The following is a 21,898-nucleotide window of genomic DNA, read 5'->3' as shown; positions in this document are numbered from 1 at the left end:
AGGTCCCTAGAATTCCATATTTTTCATTTATTTCACAATTTACCACAAAAATTACACATTTCACAATTTAATCCCTAATTCGACTTTTCACTAAAAATCACTTAACAAATGTTTTTTATCTAACAATAAGCAAGGATTTTCTATCATAAAACATCAAAACACACCAACATTAATCAATGGAAAAACTCTAAACCTTTAACAGTTTTGCAAATTAGTCCTTGGGCTAGCTAGACTAAGTTACAACGATCTAAAAAAAATAGAAATCATTAAAAACAGAACAAAAATCGTATCTAATTGAGCATAGATAACATGGCCGAATATCAAGCCCTCAAAATGGCTATTCTTCTTATTAAGAATCAGCTAGGAAGATGATAACGCAAAAAAAAAAAAGTTTTTGTTTTATTTATTTTACTTTAATAATCAAATTACTTAATTAACCTTAATGACAAAACATTAAAATCATCTAAATAGTGTCCAAGAATGTCCAATCATATTAAAAATGGGCTAATTGCAACATAAATCCCTTAACTATTTAATTTCATAGCCATTTAATACCTTTAGCTAATAGAACATCACTTTTGCATTTTACGCGATTTAGTCCTTTTTATCGAATTGACCATTTAGACAATAAAATTTCTTAACGAAATTTTTAAAAAATCATTTAATCATACTGTAAAAATTAAAATAAGAATAAAAAAATTATTTCGACTTCAGATTTGTGGTCCCGAAGCTACGTTTTGATTTAACTAAAAACTGGCTGTTACAATGAACTAAATCCCCTAGATACCTAAGGAAGATGAAATCTATGATGAATCCTTTTATTCAATTTCTGTTTTTACGAGATAAATACTTGATTCTTATTCTCAATTATGTATGCTTATTTCTTATTTTAATATTTCCGGGATATTAATTCATGTTTAATATGCTTATTTCAGTAGAGGAAAAGTCCCTGTTTAAGAGTAGATCTAGCATAATTGAGTGAAGTTGCATGCAATCCTAGAAATAGGACGACATAAATCTACTGAATTAGAGTCAAATCTAATAGGGGAATCCATAGATCGAGTTAATGCGATATAGGGGTTTTAATTAGAAAGAGATTTCAATTAATCAACCTAGAGTCAGTTGTTCTTACTCTTGAAAGAGATATTAACATAATTTAGGGATTTCTACGGATCAAAACGCAAGTGAATAAATAGTTTAATTCAGATTAATAATAAAAGGTGAAGTCTAGGTGGATTCTTTCCTGGGTATTGTCTATCTCATTGGTTATCTTCGATTATTTCCTTGATTCGTTCTCTGTTGCGTAGTTAGTTAAATTAGTTTAGTAATTTTAGATTTAAAACGTAATCACTCCAATTTGTCAGTTAAATAATAAGAAAACAGTAACTACTAGTACTTTTAGTCCTCGTGGATACGATATTCTCTACTCAATATAGCTATACTATTGTTCGATAGGTGCGCTTGCCTTTGTCGTATTTATAGTTAGTTTAGTGGCCATCAACATCCTTCTCTAATGAGGTGAAACTCTTTGCCATGCTCGCATAACCACTGCCAATTGAGGCCCCCAGTTATACTCCATCCCTTGACAACAACTTTTGTAAACTTGAAGCCCTAGATACACTTCAATCCATGACCGTTTAATTAGTGTCAACTGGGACCTTGAGTTGCAATGCAATCACGACTTCTCAGGTGATGGCTCCATTCTTAGATGACAGATGAAATTTTTAGGTCACCGCGTTCCACGGTATCACTGTGAATTTAAATGTACCTTAAAACTATAATAATGTTTATCTCAAATATAGACAAAAATAAATCTATAAACTTCTAAATTTTAACAGCAAAAAAAAAAATAACAAAATGAAAACCGACCTATAGAACCCATTTTCATTTCTATCTCCTACCAAAGCATCCTATAAAGCGCGTTTTCATTTCTCTCCCAAAGCAACATATCTCAAAAAAATAGAAAATTTGGTTAATTTACCCCATCAAAAGCTATAAATAAATTATTTTTAATTCTTAGTCAATATTATCTCTACTTTATTATCATTAGCTTTGGTGATTAAAAATCTATTAATGACAAAGAAAATAATAACCAAATAGAAAGAAGCCGCGGGTAAGGAAAACGCAGTTTTTCTACCAAGTCATATGTTCAGACAATCACATATATTAATTTCTTTCCCCATCTTTTAAGGCCTTAAACTTGAAGCTTTCCAGCCCACATTCCCTTCAATATCTTAATTTCTTCTTCCTTTTCTTCTTCAGTAACCCTGTCTTGCTCTTCTGCTTACTTTTTCCTTTTCATGTATTTATATTATTTTCTTTGTTCCTTTTATTTTCAGCAGTAAAGGGGAAAAAAACAAAAGAAAAGAAAAGAAAGTATCTTTACTTTACCTTGTGAAGAGCATATTTTCTATTGCAACTTTCAAAGAAAAAAGATTTTATTTTTATTTTTTCTTTGCATGTCTAACTCAGAAATCAATATCACAACCAAACCCAGTTCAACTTTGACTTTAATTGCTCTTATCCTTATTCTAATAAACTGTTCTAGTAGGTGGAATTTTTTCTTTTTCATTTTTTACTTCTGTTTTCTTTCAAAAATTTCTAGCTTAGCTTTTTTTTTTTTAATCTTAAAAAAATTTTCGTTTGTGATACCTTTGTCTAAAATCCCTTTTCCAGCTTTGAATAGGACTGCATTTTTCCAACATTGCATATCTATGCTCCAAAATTTAGGTCTCATCTATGCCTTAAAAGTTTCTCTTTTTTTTTTTTTTCTAATCCACCTGCTCATCAAAGCCACATGTTTTGAAATCTCTTTACAGTTCATTCATGCATTAATAAATAACTTTGGATTAAGTCATATTCTTTTCCATTATCCTGATATTCATTCAATCACTCCTCAAATCTTGTTGTTTTAGTCAAATTATTAATGCTCATTCGTTGGTAAGGGCCCTGAAGGGTAGCTTCGGGTTCTTCCCTTTTTCTTTTTGGGTTATGGTGAAGGTGGTATTTTATGCCGGCTACTTGAATTTGTGGGCTCCTGACTTTACCTTTCAGGTACCAAACTAGGAAAATGCTTGCTTCCATTTCTTCAGTATTATTAACCTTACGTTTTCTTTCTTTGATTTTTGTTGTCAATCCTTTGAAATGTTCAATTTTTAGCCGGTTTTTACCTAATCATCATTGAAATGTTGTTTCCATCACGTTGATTAAACTTAAATAGGTCACGAATTTTGAAGGTTTCAGTTATAGTTTTCTATGAGCTGCATTATGCTTGGTCTTGAAAATGATGTACTTTGCCTATTTTCCTCCTTTCTTAGCCTAATTATATGCTAAATGAGGTTAAATGGCTAGATTTATAGTGCTCTTTTTTTGTGTGTTATTGTACTGATTTTCTTGTGTTGACTCTTTAAAGCATATGCAATATGCTTGAACAGGATAGATTTCTCCATGGTTTTGCTCTCCTTTTATGTATCTGTCTTGGATCATTGCTATCTGGGATTGCAGTTTCAGAAATCCCATTGGGGTCAAAACTTTCTGTAGGAGAAAGTAATTCCTGGGTTTCTTCTAATGGTGATTTTGCAATTGGATTTTATAACTTCCCTGATCAGCCAAAACAGTTTAGTGTTGGCATTCGTTTCAATTCGAAGTCTGTTCCTGTCGACAAACAGACAGTGGTTTGGGTTGCCGGGGGTGATGTTACTGTGGGTAACAATTCATATTTCCAGCTTCAAGAGAATGGGGAATTGGTTCTTTTTGATGCCTTGCAGGGTGAAGAAGTGTGGACCAGCAAAACAAGCCAGTTATCTGTGGCATTAGCGGTTCTTCGTGACGATGGCAATCTCGTCTTACTGAATGAGAATAGAGATGTAATTTGGCAAAGCTTCGATAGTCCAACAGATACACTTCTTCCTGGCCAGAGACTTTCTACCTTTAGAACATTGAGAGCTGCCAGTCAAAATTATGTTTCGAGTTTATATAGCCTCTACATGAATGTGTCTGGTCAGTTACAACTAAGGTGGGAAAGCAGCATCATCTATTGGAGTGCCGGAAGGCCTTCTCATTCAAATCTCAGTGCTGTTCTCAGTTCAGATGGAAGCCTGCAACTTGTGGCCCCAAATTTGGAACGGTTTTGGTCCGTGTTTGGAGAAGATCATAATGACACTGTGAGATTCAGGTTTCTCCGGCTGGATGTGGATGGTAATTTGCGGTTATATTCATGGATGGAGGTTTCACAAACGTGGAGATCAGTTTGGCAAGCTGTTGAGAATCAGTGTAATGTCTTTGCAACTTGTGATCAACAAGGCATCTGCGCATTTAATGCTTCTGGTTCCCATGTTTGCACTTGCCCATTTCACCATGCAGTACAATCAAATTCAAAATGTTTGGTTTCATCTCAGCATGACTGCAAACCAGGATCCATTATGGTTGAGCATGCCAACATGTTTCTTTACGGAATTTACCCAGTTCACGATTTTATCTCCCTAACTAGTCTAGACAAATGCAAAAGCATGTGCCTAAGCGACCCAAGTTGCACTGCAGTAACCTTCACAAATGATGGAAGTGCAAAATGCAGGATGATGAAAACTCAGTATGTCAGTGGTTATTCGGATCCATCACTTAGTGCAACCTCTTTTGTTAAGAGGTGTTCGGACCCCTTAGCTGCTGATCCCATCTTCCCATTGAAGTCTCCACCGCAAGCATACAAGGAGCCTTATAATATTTGCATTCCTTGTCTAGTTGGAGCAGCCTCGGGCACAATTTTTGTTTTTATTGTGATTCAGTTGGGAATGGGATTTTACCTGTACAAAAGAAAAAACATCTACAGGAGATTGGCTTCTTTAGCTCATTCCCGTCCTGGTTCAAAATGTTTAATCATGTTATCCTTCACTGAGATCAAGGAGCTTACTGGGAATTTCAGTGATCAAATTGGGCCAAAAATGTTCAAAGGTGCCTTACCTGATAAACAACCAGTCGCAGTCAAAGAGCTGGAAGGAACTATTGAAGCAAGAAAATTTCGAGCTGCTGTGTCAAAGGTGGGAAGCATTTATCACAAAGGTCTTGCCAAGCTGGAAGGCTATTGTTGTGAGTTCGATCACAGGTATTTGGTCTATGAATATGCTGAGAATGGCTCTCTGGACAAATACATAGAAAATCCAACACTTGCTGAGAGACTGACATGGAGAAAGAGAATGGATATTAGCTTAAGTGTTGGTAGAGCCATATTTTATTTGCATACTGAGTGTAGAGAATTTCTATGCCATGGAAATTTGAAATGTGAAAACGTAGTCCTTGATGAAAACTTTGAGGCTAAAGTGAAGGAATTCGGGTTGGGGATGCTTTATGGTGAAGCATCCTCCCGTAGGGCTTCAGCACAGAAAGATGTGGAAGATTTTGGCAAGATGGTTTTGACATTAGTTAGTGGGTTTAAAGAAGTGAAGGATGTTCTCGATTGGGCTTACAAAGAATGGATGGAAGGTAACCCGGAGAACGTAGTAGATAAAAGACTCAAGAACGAAGTGGATGCTGAGGAACTGGAATGTGCATTGAGAATCGCATTTTGGTGCCTTCAAGCAGATGAACGGGTGAAACCATCTATGGGGGAGGTAGTGAAGGTGTTGGAGGGCACACTTCCCGCCGATCCTCCTCCGCCACCTTTCAGTTGTCTGATATCAGCGAGGGAGGTTGAAGATACCTCTGAATCTGGCTCAGAGGTATAGAATTGTAATCCTTTTCATTGATTTTCGCTTTTCAATTGTGTAGTTGAATTAGAGCTAACATTCTCACCTATAACAATGAGGTTTTGTTCCATAGGGCATATGCTCTTTTTCCCTACTGATGTTAGTGCAAAAGCATCTTTTGTCAAATTGTTTGCTTCTACACTATGACTTGGCTTGGACTTAAACTGCTTGATTTTTACTGTACTTGGCTTAGAGTTTGCAGTACAGTATGTGGCGGGCATTCTCTGGTTAAGTGGTTCTCATTTTTCCATGAAATTTGAAGGTATTTCCTTGTATAATTTCAATACAATGTTTGAAATCATTCTCAGTTCTTGAATTTGTGTCGATACCAAAAAGGAAAAAAAAAAAATTGTATGTTTAATTACACTATAATGATTTTAATAACTTTTTTTATATTAATGATTTTATCAACTAATGTGTTCTATTTCTTGATTTGAAAAAAAAAATACAATATTTAAAGTCAGTTATTTCTTTATCTTATTAAAATTAAAGAATCCCGTCTGCTTTTGCTTGAATTTGAAATTTGCTATCACATTTTGGACCAATCCCATTCCTCAGAAGTATGATTTTTCAATTAAATTTTTATTGTCAAATGAGTTCTGGTTTGGATAATGTTTATTATTATTATTATTATTATTTCAAAATCGATCTTAAAAAAAAAAAAAGAAAAAGAACACTTAAGTGAAAAAATGCTGAAGGGATCATTCCATTCCTAGTGAAAATTGATGCCTTCAACAGTTGGTTTTTCGAATTTAAAAACATTTTATCCCATGCTTTAGTGGCCGATAGCTTCAAATGCCTAGTTGTTTTCAGCCCTTTTCTTTTTCCTTTCATTCTCAGATCAATGCCAACGGTCCAAAGCTTTGATTCAAGCTTTATAAATTGTGTATGGCGTACTTTTCTGACATGGTATTAACTTATAATATCAACAGTGACAAATCTTGATATTAATTTAATTTTGAAGGTCAAATTAAAAGTTTATAAACTACACAAATAATCATCCAATTATAAGTGCCTTTATTTTGATCATTCAATTATAAAAATTTTCGATTTAGTCACTATATTTTTTAATTTTGATTTTTTGGTCATTGTCATTAAGTCACTAACGAAGTTGATACGCCATAATTTAATATGACAAATTAGGTTGTTTTCAAACTTAAGGAGCTTGTAATCAAACATTTTAATGCTATTTTAGTAGCTTTACAAATTAAATGTTAGTTATCTTTATTGAATAAAATGAGTCTTTTTATTATGTTTCTTAACCAATTAGGCCAATTTGAGCCTAAGGAATTCTAACGAGTTGAGGTAGTGTGCAGGAAACGACTTGAACCATGTAAAGCCAAGGAGTTAGTGGACTAGACTAAATGTCTCAACATTAAGGCACTAAAGTCATGACATTGAAGCTGCTCCAACACTTACACGAATTTGTGACCAACATTGACAGGACAAGTAAACTGTGGTCAAAGTTGCAACATTCGACCTTAGAGTCACGACATTCAACCTTTCTCCAAAGATTCGAGCAAACTGTCTCCAAAGTTGCGACATTGGACTAGGAATGTCACGACATTGATGCTCGATGGGCTTAAATTTTGCAAGGGTGTTTTTGTCCACACAATAAACATTAGCTTATAATCAAGGGCCAAGTCGACCAAGACCATGAACTCAATAATTGTAACTTAAAAACATTAGAAAAGGGGAACTCAATTATGCTTTAATTTAGTAGAGTACATAGATTTAGAGATTAAGTATTGCTCTTTTTTAGTTTTTCGTTTGATGTAAATTTTAGTTCCTTTAATTTCGTTTTTCGCTTCTTTTAATTACTATTCGCCCTCGTGGTTTACAACAGAATTTTCAATCATGGGTGTTCAAGGATCTCCATTGCCGCCCAAGTGATCTTTAGCATCATATTCATTTGATTCCTGAGCATCTCTGAACCTTTATTCTTCGCTTTTCATTATTTTGATGTTTTACGAATTAATTAGGTTAAGTGTATTTAGAATGGGTAGTAACTAAATTCGTAGGGAGATTGGTTAATTGAAGTGAGTGTAATTAATCTAAATTAGGGTTCAAAACAAATTAATTGGATTAAATCTAATGTGTTCAAAACCTTAGAATTGACAACTCAAGGTAGTAATTTACATAGATGAGATTGAAAGGATATTCTACTTAGAACCAATCTGATTTAACCCGATTTAGATCCATCAAGTTGAAAGATAAGTGGACTATGTTGATTAATTGATCGAATTATAAGCCGAAAGGTATTAATTAGTGTTGGAAAAAAATCAGCTTGAAAACGGTTTTCTTGAATAGTGAAAAAATTAAAATTTTGAAAATCAATTCGATTTGTGATATTTATAGTAATAAAACTTGAACTGAAATCATACATGTGTTTTCAGATAAGCAAATCCTTAACGTTTTCCGACTTTCAACTAAACGATCTTCTCTGCTATTCTCGTACCATGAACTGCTTCGCGTATGTGCTCAAACCAATTAAATTGAAACACAGAACTAGAAAAATTTTTCTTTTATCTATGAGGTGAAAACAAAAATTTTACAAGGTCAACCCACATCTTACCATATTTTTTCCTTGATTACAAGGTCAATATTCCCCTTTTCACTCCTATGATCCCCTTTTCATGCCTTTGTCCCTTCAACAAACCAAATTCCTCCTTTACCTTTCCTTGGCTGGCCGTGCACCTAGACATATTCATTTCACTTTTTATATTTTTCATTTTTCTCCACCCCTCTCTTTTCCATCCACCACCTTGCTCCTCTTTTTTTTTCTTCCATTTCACCACATAAGTCACCCTTTTCTTCTCATTTCTCCTCCACTCCACCACCACATAAGGTCGCCGCACCTCCACCTCACCACCATTTCTCCTCCATCGTCATCGCGCCGTCACACCACCACTGCGCCGCCATTGTCGATCACAACTGAAAATTCTCGATTTTCTTCTTTTCTCCTCTTTTCGTAATTTTTTTCTTTAACCTTTAAATTTTGATTTTTTTTCATAAAAAGATTATCCCACATTTTATTTTTTTTTCTTTCTAACTTTTATTTTTATAAAATGATTTTCTCCCTTGATGTTTCCTAGCTTTCAGCCAAACAATCTTCTTGTAACGCCCCGTACCCGAGTCCGCTGCCGGAATCGGACACGAGGGGCTAACGGCTTAAACCATTCACTTTTACAGTCCATTTTAAAATTTTTCCAAGCAGTCGGCTAACTGCGTCACTGTCACTTTAAAAATCATATCTTGAGTTCCAAAACTCGAAAACCAGTTTCGTCCTGAAACTAGACTCATATATGCATCTACAAATTTTTTTCTAGAATTTTTGGTCGGGCCAATTAGTACAGTTTATTAGTTAAAGTCTCCACTGTTACAGGGTGTGACTACACTGACCTTCATGCATTACGACCTGGATATCTCCCTGTACAGGGATTCAATACTGATGCCGTTTGTTTCTATAGAAACTAGACCCAAAGAGGAATCTATACATATATAGCATGACTCCTAATTATCTCTGGTTAATTCACAATGAATTTCCAAAGTCAGAACAGGGAATCCAGAAACCGTTCTGGCCCTGTTTCACGAAAACCTAATTATCTCTTAACATACAACTCACATGACCGTTTCGTTTCTTCCATATGAAAGTAGATTCATTAAGGTTCATTTACATAATTTATTCACTATTTAATTCCATTCCTACTATTTTTAGTGATTTTTCACATCCACCTCACTGCAGCTGTCAACCTCTGTCATTAAGGTAGATTTTACCTACTTCATAATTTCCTTGATTCAACTAGCCCTTTTAACATACATGGCACAAAAGATAATCACGATTAACCATTCCAAGGGCTAATCGATTCCAAACATTACCACATCTCTTAATGAACAACATACAAAATGATCATGATACCATGCCAAGGTGCATACAAGCCATTTTCGCATGGCTAAAAGTTTACATACCAAATTTTCAACAAAACATATTAGCCTATACATGCCAAAATGCTCTCCTAGACCCACTAAGAAGAAAGTACCAAAAGTTGCTAGCCGGTGTGATGACTTTGACGACGGTCTCGAGCACACCAAAATGGATCAAGAACCTAGGTAAGCAACAAACAAGCACACCAAATGAGAACATAACTCAGTAAGTCCTAAGCACTACTCTACCATCCAACATTAATAATCATTTTTTTGTTTCTTTCAAATCATAACAACTACGCTACAGTTTCTTAAATTCTTGGTTCGATCTCATGCCAAGTCCTTCGATTAATTCAATGCCAAGTTAGCCCAATCAATGTAGACCCATTTCCTCAAGTTTGGAACAACGATGCACTAGATAAATCTATGCATACACCGCACAACCTCAAATTCGATATTTAGTTAATAGCTCAATCACTTACCTCATTCATCACAATTTATACCAACAACCAAACGTTGCACACATAGTGCTTATTATGTTCGCACACATAGTGCCATAGTAAATCGCACACATAGTGCTATAGTAAATCGCACACATAGTGCATTTGAGATTCCCTCATGCTTCAACCTCCCAATCGGAACACATAGTGCCACTTAATTTTTGCACACATTGTGCCCTATGTCAATTCATCATGGTAAAGCAATTTGCTAAATTCAAATTGTACATATGGTCATATTAACAAGTAGGAGAATCACAGCGAAAAATATCTATCCAAGGAGTTCTCACAACAAGTGCTTAAGGACTTACCTTGCGTTGAGTATAACGGTTCCGACCCGGCTACTCGATGTCCTTGGCTTTGCCCTTGCTTGTTTCTCCTTCTTTAACTTCTCGGGCTTAATAGATAAATAAACTAGTTTAATCATCTTGCTGTACATTTATAATTCAATTACACATGCATATGTATATTTGCATATTCGCAACCCTCTTACTAATTACCCATTTAGTCGATTATATACATGATTAAAGGTAACATCATGAATGGGCATACTTATATATATATATACATACCCGATTGTGCACCAAAATTTGACTCAACATCACCTACATACTCACTTTGATGGCGAATATATATATACATGTATAGTGTTATCTACAACATCATCTAAACACCTAAATTTTTCTCATGCATACTTGATCAACCTTTTTCCCAATCTAGCATAGCTTCACCTCCATTTGTGATATCATATAAATTTGCATGTTGCTACATTTCTTAAGTTCAACATCTCTATGCCCATTATAGCCACTTCCATAATCAAATTCTAAAATCGGCAACATCCCCTTTCAACTATGTTAGCCGAATACTCCTCCCCTTCTTAGTCCCAACTTCGGCACCTCCAACAAAAAGGACTTAACATCTTCCCTTTCATGCTAACATAACAAGCAACTTAGTTCATCCATACAACTAACATGTTAATAGCATCAAGGTATCAACTAAAATTTTTAAGCTTCTTGTCAACTTCCAACTTTCCAACAACCCCAAATCCAACCTTGGGATAGATAGTATTTAGACCCATCACCCAAAGGTTGTGTAAACTTCCAAAAAATATCATTGAACATACCTTGATCTAAAGGACCACCTTGGCCGAATCTTGCTTCCTCTTCTTCCTCTAGTTACGACAATTGCAAAAGAAAGAAAACATGAGCACTCCTTCTTCCCTCCTTATTAAGCATTCAAACTCTCTCATTTTCATGCCACAAGAAGTGAAAGAAAATGATGAACATTTTTTTCTTTCTTCCCTCCCTCAACTCACGGCAATGGGGGGTACACCCACACCATTCTCTTTTTTTTTTCTTTATTACCCATGTTTCTTATTTTATTTTTTTCTACATACCCACTAACTAAACATGTTTGCAACATGTTTCCACCCATAGCATGGCCGGCCATCATGCTTAAATTTGGGTAAATTGACATGCAAACCCACCTTTTTTCACAACATGCACTTATAGGCCACCCTACATTTGCCTAGCACATTTCTAAATTTTCTCACATAAGTCCTATTTGACAAAATTCACTTATAATTAACAAAATTCAAACATGAAATTTTCACACATGCATATGTACATATAATGAGCATCAACTATGATAGTTAATTATTTTTATGACTCGGTTTAGTGGTCCCGAACCCACTTTCCGACTAGGGTCAATTTAGGGTGTTACAACTCTCCCCACATAAGGAATTTTCGTCCCCGAAAATCTTACCGGTAAATAGGTTTGGGTAACGCTCCTTCATAGAGTTCTCGGGTTCCCAAGTTGCTTCTTCCATCCCGTGTTTGAGCCATAACACTTTTACTAACGGAACCCTTTTGTTTCGCAACTCCTTCACTTCACGAGCTAGGATACGAATCGGTTCTTCTTCATAACTCATATTGGTTTGAATTTCGACCTCTGATGGACTAATTACGTGTGACGGATCAGATCTATAACGTCGAAGCATCGAAACATGGAAGACGTTGTGAATCCTTTCAAGTTCAGGGGGCAAAATCAAACGATACGCAATCGGACCGACTCGTTCGGATATCTCATATGGCCCGATGAACCTCGGACTCAATTTGCCCTTACGGCCAAATCTGAGTATCTTTTTCCAAGGTGAAACTTTAAGAAACACTTTGTCTCCCACCTGATACTCAATGTCTTTTCGTTTCAGATCCGCGTACGATTTCTGACGATCTGTGGCCGCCTTCAGACTTTCACGGATTACCTTTACTTTTTGTTAAGCATCTTTAATCAAATCAACTCCGAAAATTTTACCTTCACCGAGCTCGGTCCAAAACAATGGTGTACGGCATTTACGACCGTACAAAGCCTCGTAAGGTGCCATCTTAATACTTGATTGAAAACTATTGTTGTAAGTGAATTCAATCAAAGGTAAATACCGTTCCCATGAACCACTAAACTCGAGGATGCAACATCTCAACATATCCTCAAGTATCTGAATTATCCGCTCGGATTGACCATCGGTTTGGGGGTGAAAGGCGGTCTTTGAAATGCAACTTGGTACCCAAAGCTTATTGCAATTTCTTCCAAAATCGTGAGGTGAACCTCGGATCTCTATCCGACACGATAGAAATAGGTACCCCGTGTAATCTCACAATCGAGAAACATACAATTCAACTAATTTATCCATTGAAAAATCCATGCGACGGGGATAAAGTGAGCCGACTTAGTCAATCTATCAACAACGACCCAAATCACATCTTTCTTACTTGCCGAACGGCAACCCGGATACAAAATCCATCGTTACTCGATCCCATTTCCATTCAGGTATCATGATCGGTTGGAGTAGACCCGTAGGCACTTGATGTTCCGCCTTCACTTGCTGACATATTAAACACTTCGAAACAAAATCGGAGATGTCTCGTTTCATGCCATGCCACCAAAACCGACATTTCAAATCGTTGTACATCTTCGTACTCCCCGGGTGAATTGAGCTTCGTTCAGAATCATCGAAATGAGTTCTGAATTTCTTGGAACACACAAACGATTTCTGAACCTCAAACAATCGTCATCATCAACTTGAAACTCTGATTCCACATTCGGAACACATCCAGCCCGTTTTGCAACCAATTCATCATCGACTTTCTGAGCTTCACGAATTTGACGAATCAACAAGGGTTTGGCCTTTAATTCGCCATTAGTACATTGTCGGATAGAATGACAAGTGTACATTCATCGTCCGCAGGCAAAAAGTGATTTACGACTTAAGGCATCCGCAACCACATTAGCCTTTCCGGGTGATAGTCAATGACAAGCTCATAATCTTTCAAAGAACTCGAGCCAACGTTTTTGTCGCAGATTCAAGTCTCTTTGAGTCATCAAATATTTGAGACTTTTGTGATCCGAATACACATGGCACTTCTCCCCAAATAGGTAGTGTCGCCATATTTTCAAAGCGAATACGATGGCGGCTAGTTCGAGATCATGGGTCGGATAATTTTTCTCATGTGGCTTTAATTGTCTCGACGCATAGGCCACAACTCGACCTTCTTGCATCAATACGCAACCCAACCCAAGTAGGAGGCGTCACTATAGATGACAAACTCTTTGCACGATTCAGTTGCACTAAATTGAGCTTAGTCAAATAAGTTTTCAGTTGATCAAAACTTTTCGACATTTTTCCGTCCATTCGAACTTAACATCTTTTGAAGTAGCCGTCATGGGTGTGGCTATCATCGAGAATCCTTTTACAAACCGTCGGTAGTAAGCAAGTCCCAAAAAGCTCGAACCTCATTAATATTTCTCGGAGGCTTCCGATTAAGTATGGCTGAAATTTTGCTCGGTCGACTCGAATACCCGATCGAGATACCACATGACCCAAGAAGCTAACCTCTCTTAACCGAACTCACACTTGCTGAACTTAGCATACAACCGCTTATCCCGTAAAATTTGCAACACTAATCTCGGTGCTCGCATGTTCGGTCTCATCTCTCGAATAGACCAAGATGTCGTCAATGAACACAACTACGAACCGATCCAAATATGGTCGAAGATCCGATTCATCAAATCCATAAATACCGCAGGGCATTAGTGAGCCCAAACGGCATCACTAAGAACTCGTAGTGACCATATCTCGCTCAAGGCGGTTTGGGTATGTCCGAATCTCGAATTCGCGGTGATAATAGCCCGATCTCAAATCTATTTTTGAGAACACCGAGGCTCCTTCAGTTGATCAAACAAATCATCGATCTGTGATAACGGATATTTGTTCTTTATTGTCACTTTATTAAGGCGACGATAGTCGATGCACAACCTCATGGTTCGTCCTTCTTTTCACAAACAACAGGTGCACTCCAAGGTGAAAAACTCGGCGAGCAAAACCTCTATCCACCAACTCTTGCAACCGAGCTTTCAACTCCTTTAATTACTGTTGGTGCCATACGATACGGAGCTATCGAAATCGGTGTGGTCCTGTACAAGCTCAATACCAAACTCTATCTCCGAGCATGTGGCAAACCCGGTAATTCTTCGGAAAAACATCCGGTATTCACAAACCACCGCACAGATTCGGTTTTATTTCTAACTCCTTATCATCAATTACATACGCAAGGTATGCTTCGCACCCTTTCTTACATATTTACGGGCCAACATTGATGATATTACACCGCAACCCCTTTAAGTCCGTAGACTCAACTCGGATCATCTCGTTATTTGCGCACCTCAAATCCATAGTCTTGCTTTTGCAATTCACAACCGCATCATGCACGGTCAACCAATCTAAACCGAGGATAACATCAAATTCGTCAAGCGGCAACGACATCAAGTCCACGGAAAGCGGGAACCTCGAATTACTAGGGGCATTTCTTACACACTTTGTTGACAAGCACGAACGACCCAAGGATTTGACACCGAATTACGAACTCGATGAGACTCAATAGGTAAAGTCTTCTTTGGATGCTAACGTTCGCATATATAAGAATGAGTAGAACCGGGGTCAATCAAAGCAATCACATTAGTATCAAAGAGAGTGAATGTACCGGTGATAACATCGGGGAGGATGCCTCCTCTTGTGCACGGATGGCATATGCCCTAGCGAGTACGGGTCTCAGATCGAACAACCGTATCAGTGGCCCCTCTCGACTACCACCCTACCTCTGAAATTCTCGGTGGTCTACCTCTAGTGTCATTCCACTAGGTCTTGCACCTTGCATCCTATTCTTCTCTTCAAGCTCCGTGCAATCTCTAATGAAGTGGTCCTTGAACCGCATCATAATGAGCCCTGTTAGTAGACTTACCCCAACATTCACCTATGTGTCTTCTCCCACATTGGGGGCATTCAGTTTCTCTTGACGGTTATTGCCCACACTAGCTACCAAGTAGCTCGGAGTCCGTCGATGGTCGTGCTCTAATGGAAATTCCCATGATCGTCCTCGATTTATTAGTGTCCTCCTGAACTTCTTCACGGTAGAGAGCGGAGCTTTACCGTCGATCTTTTGCGATAGTCTCTAGCTTCAAATTCAGCCTTCTTCTTCTCCTTTCCAAGTTCCTCCGCCTTACAGGCTCGTTCAACTAGTGTTACGAATTCTTTTATCTCCAAAATACCCACTAGTAGCTTTAAATCTTCATTCAATCCTTCTTCAAATCTCTTGCACATAGCAACCTCATCACCACACACTCCGGGCATACCTGACTGGGTCTTACGAACTCATGTTCAGATTCGAGATCTTGTCATACGGCCTTGCTTGAGTTCCAAGAATTCCTTACGCTTTTGATCGATGAACTGTTGACTAATATATTTCTTTCAAATTCTATTTGAAAGAAATCCCAAGTAACTCGTTCATTTGGGACTATGGAAATCAAAGTCCTCCACCAATAGTAAGTCGAGTCTCATAACAAGGATATAGCACACTTTAGACATTCATCGGTGTGCATGACGGTTCATCAAACACTCGAATGGTGTTATCAAGCGAACTCTCCTTTCGGCATCATCAGAACTATGGCCTTGAACTCCTCAGCCCGCGCTTCCTAATCAAGTCTGGTGGCTTACTCACCTCACGGGGTCATTAAGCGATGGCATTACGGGCTCTTGGGTGGATTATTCAAATTGAATTGTTAGGCAATAGGATTGGTTCCGCATATTATGCGACCCACTCATTCATCATGGTAAAGAAGGCTTGTTTAGCCCCTCACCTTGATTATTCGCAGATAATCGAGGTTCAACAGCGGCGTCCCTTGTGCAGAGCAGCCGCTACACTTTCAACGTCATCCGCCAAGGTTCTCTCTACACCGGATCCATTTACTAATCAAAACAAAAAAAATTTTAACCGTCGAAGTCATCACACATTTAAACATTAACATTAAGGCATGTATAGCTAGACTCATACGTGCTATGGTAGTCCTAGAACCGACTAAACCATAGCTCTGATACCAATAAAATTGTAACGCCCGTGCACTCGAGTCCTTTGCCGGATTCGGACACGAGAGGCTAACGGCTTAAACCATTCACTTTTACAGTCCATTTTAAAATTTTTCCAGCGATCGGCTAATCTGCGTCCATTGTCACTTTAAAAATCATATCTTGAGTTCCAAAACTCGAAAACCAGTTTCGTAATTTTTCCTAGCTTTCAGCCAAACAATCTTCTTGTAACGCCCCGTAGCCGAGTCCGCTGCCGGAATCGGACACGAGGGGCTAACGCTTAAACCATTCACTTTTACGGTCCATTTTAAAATTTTTCCAAGCGATTGGCTAAGCTGCGTCCTTTGTCACTTTAAAATCATATCTTGAGTTCCAAAACTCGAAAACCAGTTTTGTCCTGAAACTAGACTCATATATGCATCTACAAATTTTTTTCTAGAATATTTGGTCGGGCCAATTAGTACAGTTTATTAGTTAAAGTCTCCACTGTTACAGGGTGTGACTACACTGACCTTCATGCATTACGACCTGGATATCTCCCTGTACAGGGATTCAATACTGATGCCGTTTGTTTCTAAAGAAACTAGACCCAAAGAGGAATCTATACATATATAGCATGACTCCTAATTATCTCTGGTTAATTCACAATGAATTTCCAAAGTCAGAACAGGGAATCCAGAAACCGTTCTGGCCCTGTTTCACGAAAACCTAATTATCTCTTAACATAAAACTCACATGACCGTTTCGTTTCTTCCATATGAAAGTAGATTCATTAAGGTTCATTTACATAATTTATTCACTATTTAATTCCATTCCTACTATTTTTAGTGATTTTTCACATCCACCTCACTGCAGCTGTCAACCTCTATCATTAAGGTAGATTTTACCTACTTCATAATTTCCTTGATTCAACTAGCCCTTTTAACATACATGGCACAAAAGATAATCACGATTAACCATTCCAAGGGCTAATCGATTCCAAACATTACCACATCTCTTAATGAACAACATACAAAATGATCATGATACCATGCCAAGGTGCATACAAGCCATTTTCGCATGGCTAAAAGTTTACATACCAAATTTTCAACGAAACATATTAGCCTATACATGCCAAAATGCTCTCCTAGACCCACTAAGAAGAAAGTACCAAAAGTTGCTAGCCGGTGTGATGACTTTGACGACGGTCTCGAGCACACCAAAATGGATCAAGAACCTAGGTAAGCAACAAACAAGCACACCAAATGAGTACATAACTCGATGAAGTCCTAAGCACTACTCTACCATCCAACATTAATAATCATTTTTTGTTTCTTTCAAATCATAACAACTATGCTACAGTTTCTTAAATTCTTGGTTCGATCTCATGCCAAGTCCTTCAATTAATTCAATGCCAAGTCAGCCCAATCAATGTAGACCCATTTCGAAGTTTGGAACAACGATGCACTAGATAAATCTATGCATACACCGCACAACCTCAAATTCGATATTTAGTTAATAGCTCAATCACTTACCTCATTCATCACAATTTATACCAACAACCAAGCGTTGCACACATAGTGCTTATTATGTTCGCACACATAGTGCCATAGTAAATCGCACACATAGTGCTATAGTAAATCGCACACATAGTGCTATAGTAAATCGCACACATAGTGCATTTGAGATTCCCTCATGCTTCAACCTCCCAATCGGCACACATAGTGCCACTTAATTTTTGCACACATTGTGCCCTATGTCAATTCATCATGGTAAAGCAATTTGCTAAATTCAAATTGTACATATGGTCATATTAACAAGTAGGAGAATCACTCCGAAAAATATCTATCCAAGGAGTTCTCACAACAAGTGCTTAAGGACTTACCTTGCGTTGAGTATAACGGTTCCGGCCCGTCTACTCGATGTCCTTGGCTTTGCCCTTGCTTGTTTCTCCTTCTTTAACTTCTCGGGCTTAATAGATAAATAAACTAGTTTAATCATCTTGCTGTACATTTATAATTCAATTACACATGCATATGTATATTTGCATATTCGGCAACCCCTCTTACTAATTACCCATTTAGTCGATTATATACATGATTAAAGGTAACATCATGAATGGGCATACTTATATATATATATACATACCCGATTGTGCACCAAAAATTTGACTCAACATCACCTACATACTCACTTTGATGGCCGAATATATATATACATGTATAGTGTTATCTACAACATCATCTAAACACCTAAATTTTTCTCATGCACACTTGATCAACCTTTTTCCCAATCTAGCATAGCTTCACCTCCATTTGTGATATCATATAAATTTGCATGTTGCTACATTTCTTAAGTTCAACATCTCTATGCCCATTATAGCCACTCCCATAATCAAATTCTAAAATCGGCAACATCCCTTTCAACTATGTTAGCGAATACTCCTCCCCTTTTAGTCCCAACTTGGCACCTCCAACAAAAAGGACTTAACATCTTCCCTTTCATGCTAACATAACAAGCAACTTAGTTCATCCATACAACTAACATGTTAATAGCATCAAGGTATCAACTAAAATTTTAAGCTTCTTGTCAACTTCCAACTCTCCAACAACCCCAAATCCAACCTTGGGATAGATAGTATTTAGACCCATCACCCAAAGGTTGTGTAAACTTCAAAAAAATCTCATTGAACATACCTTGATCTAAAGGACCACCTTGGCGAATCTTGCTTCCTCTTCTTCCTCTAGTTACGACAATTGCAAAAGAAAGAAAACATGAGCACTCCTTCTTCCCTCCTTATTAAGCATTCAAACTCTCTCATTTTCATGCCACAAGAAGTGAAAGAAAATGATGAACATTTTTCTTTCTTCCTCCCTCAACTCACGGCAATGGGGGCTACACCACACCATTCTCTTTTTTTTTTTCTTTATTACCCATGTTTCTTATTTTATTTTTTCTACATACCCACTAACTAAACATGTTTGCAACATGTTTCCACCCATAGCATGGCCGGCCATCATGCTTAAATTTGGGTAAATTGACATGCAAACCCACCTTTTTTCACAACATGCACTTATAGGCCACCTACATTTGCCTAGCACATTTCTAAATTTTTCACATAAGTCCTATTTGACAAAATTCACTTATAATTAACAAAATTCAAACATGAAATTTTCACACATGCATATGTACATATAATGAGCATCAACTATGATGAGTTAATTATTTTTATGACTCGGTTTAGTGGTCCGAACCCACTTTCCGACTAGGGTCAATTTAGGGCTGTTACACTTCTTCACTATTCTTGTACCACAAACTGCTTCGAGTATGGGTTCAGACCAATTATGTGACACCCCTAATGTGACCCTAGTCGGAAAGTGGTTTCGGGACCACAAAACCGAGTCACAAAAATAATTAGATGTTATATTCTATGCTTATTGTATGTGGAATTTGTATGTGTGAATATTTCATGTTTGAATTTTGTTAATTGTGAGTGAATTTTATTAAATAGGACTTATGTGAAAGAATTTAGAAATGTGCTAGGCAAATGTAAGTGGCCTATTTATGCATGTTGCAAAATAATTGTACTTGCATGTCAAATTCCCACTCTAGAGGAAGTGGCGGCCATGATGGTATGGGATACAAAAAACATGCATTTTGTGTTAATATTATAATGACTACATGGTTTTATAATAGGAAATAAGTATTAGAAAAAAAAAAAGAAAAGAAAGCCATACATTCCCACCTTGCTCTTGCCGAATGTTGGAGAAAGAAAGAAGAAATATGCTTTGAGAATTTCAGCAAGATAGCAAGCTAAAAATCCAAGGTATGTGCATTGGGTCATAGAGAAAATTGAATCAAAAATTGGTTGATCTTTGTCCTCCATTGCCGTAGCCTAAAGGGAGGGAGAAGAAAGTTTGGTTGCTTTGATTTTTGGCTTAGAAGATGGCTAGAATGAGGTATGTATTGAATGATTCTTGAAAATCTATGCATGTTTGAGATGATTAGTTCAAACTCTACTCATCCCATAGATGTGTTTTGGTTTTGGTTTGATAATGATGTTAGTGATGGTGAGTTTCGGTCATGCATTAACTGAAATTGTAAGTATGATTTATGGTATAATTTGTGTGATGGAATGGTCTTGAGAGTTGGCTTGATTAAATGGGTAAAATGCTAAGTGTTTTAAAGATGATGTAATGGTTATTTGGTTTATGTGAAGTAAATATAGATGATGGTTATAAGCTGTTTTATGATTTGATAATGGTGATTAAATCTTGTAGTTAAGTGTTTAGATATATATATATTAATAATGAATTTAGTTGTACTTGCTATGTGAGAAATGTGCAATGCTATAGGTATTTGATTATTAGATATGGCTATTTTAAGTTGATTTGTGATGGTATGATTGCATTGATGAAGTGGTGGGAAGAATTAGCTATTATGCTTGATACTAATGCGAAAATGAGAATGTTGTACTTGAAAATGTAGGTGAACATGACAAGTGTATTCGCTTAGGGCCTAGAGGATATGAAAAATTGGTATTTATTTTTGATTGTGTGCGTATGACCATGGATAATTGGCTGCACAAATATTATGAATACACAATGTATGATAAGTTTATTAAGTTACAAAACATTATACATGATCGGCTAATGTAAATTATTTGAGTAAAGCATATCTTGATGGTACATTTCGGCTAGTATAAAATGTTTATGGATGTGTATGACTATGTTTAATTTGGGAAGTAAATTGTTTGATCTAGCTCAAGAGCCTAGAGGATCAAAGTTGGATAAGGGAAAGAAAGAGGTGATCGAATAGCCGTCGTAATCGTTCGACAACGTCCGAGGTAAGTTTTAAGTGATCAAACGTTGAGTAAATTCAATCAAAATAGGACATAATGAGTTGATTTAATAAAATATGATGTGGTCATGATATGTTTAAAACTCAAATGGTAAGTTCATAAGTGTTTGGACTTGGAAATTTAAGAGCAAATTGTAATAATTTGCTTAGGACAGCAGCAGTAACGTGATTTTAGAAAATCACCATAAATTGTTGGTGTGGAATTATAGGCTGAATAAAGTATGTAATCAAAGCTTAATTAGTCTAGTTCCTTATAAAAGAGGCCGTGTGAGCAAAGAAATTTCCTATAAAGAGATATTTAAAGTTGTGCGGGACAGTGTTGGAATGACTCTGAAATTCCCTATTCTGTTTTTGGAAAATCATTATAATTTGTACAAAAATGGTTATGAGATAAGATTTATATGCTTAGACTCCTTAATGAGTCTAGTTTCAAATGGATCCAAATAGAACACATTATGAATTACGTACAATGAAAAATTTGATTC

At 36.9% G+C, this 21,898-nt stretch overlaps 1 protein-coding gene across 1 annotated transcript; it reads left to right on the top strand.

Annotated features, from left to right (window-relative positions):
- The first annotated feature begins 2,075 nt into the window (after positions 1 to 2,075).
- LOC108489659 (G-type lectin S-receptor-like serine/threonine-protein kinase SD3-1) lies at positions 2,076 to 5,993 on the top strand. Its single transcript, XM_017794341.2, has 2 exons — positions 2,076 to 3,054; positions 3,413 to 5,993. The coding sequence occupies exon 2, from the start codon at positions 3,423 to 3,425 to the stop codon at positions 5,715 to 5,717; it is 2,295 nt and encodes a 764-aa protein (XP_017649830.1). The 5' UTR covers positions 2,076 to 3,054; positions 3,413 to 3,422; the 3' UTR covers positions 5,718 to 5,993.
- The last annotated feature ends 15,905 nt before the right edge of the window (positions 5,994 to 21,898 follow it).

This window comes from Gossypium arboreum, chromosome 2, assembly GCF_025698485.1.
Source record: "Gossypium arboreum isolate Shixiya-1 chromosome 2, ASM2569848v2, whole genome shotgun sequence".
NCBI lineage: Eukaryota > Viridiplantae > Streptophyta > Magnoliopsida > Malvales > Malvaceae > Gossypium > Gossypium arboreum.
Note: the sequence above shows the minus strand (reverse complement) of the source record. Positions and strands in the feature narration are given on the sequence as shown.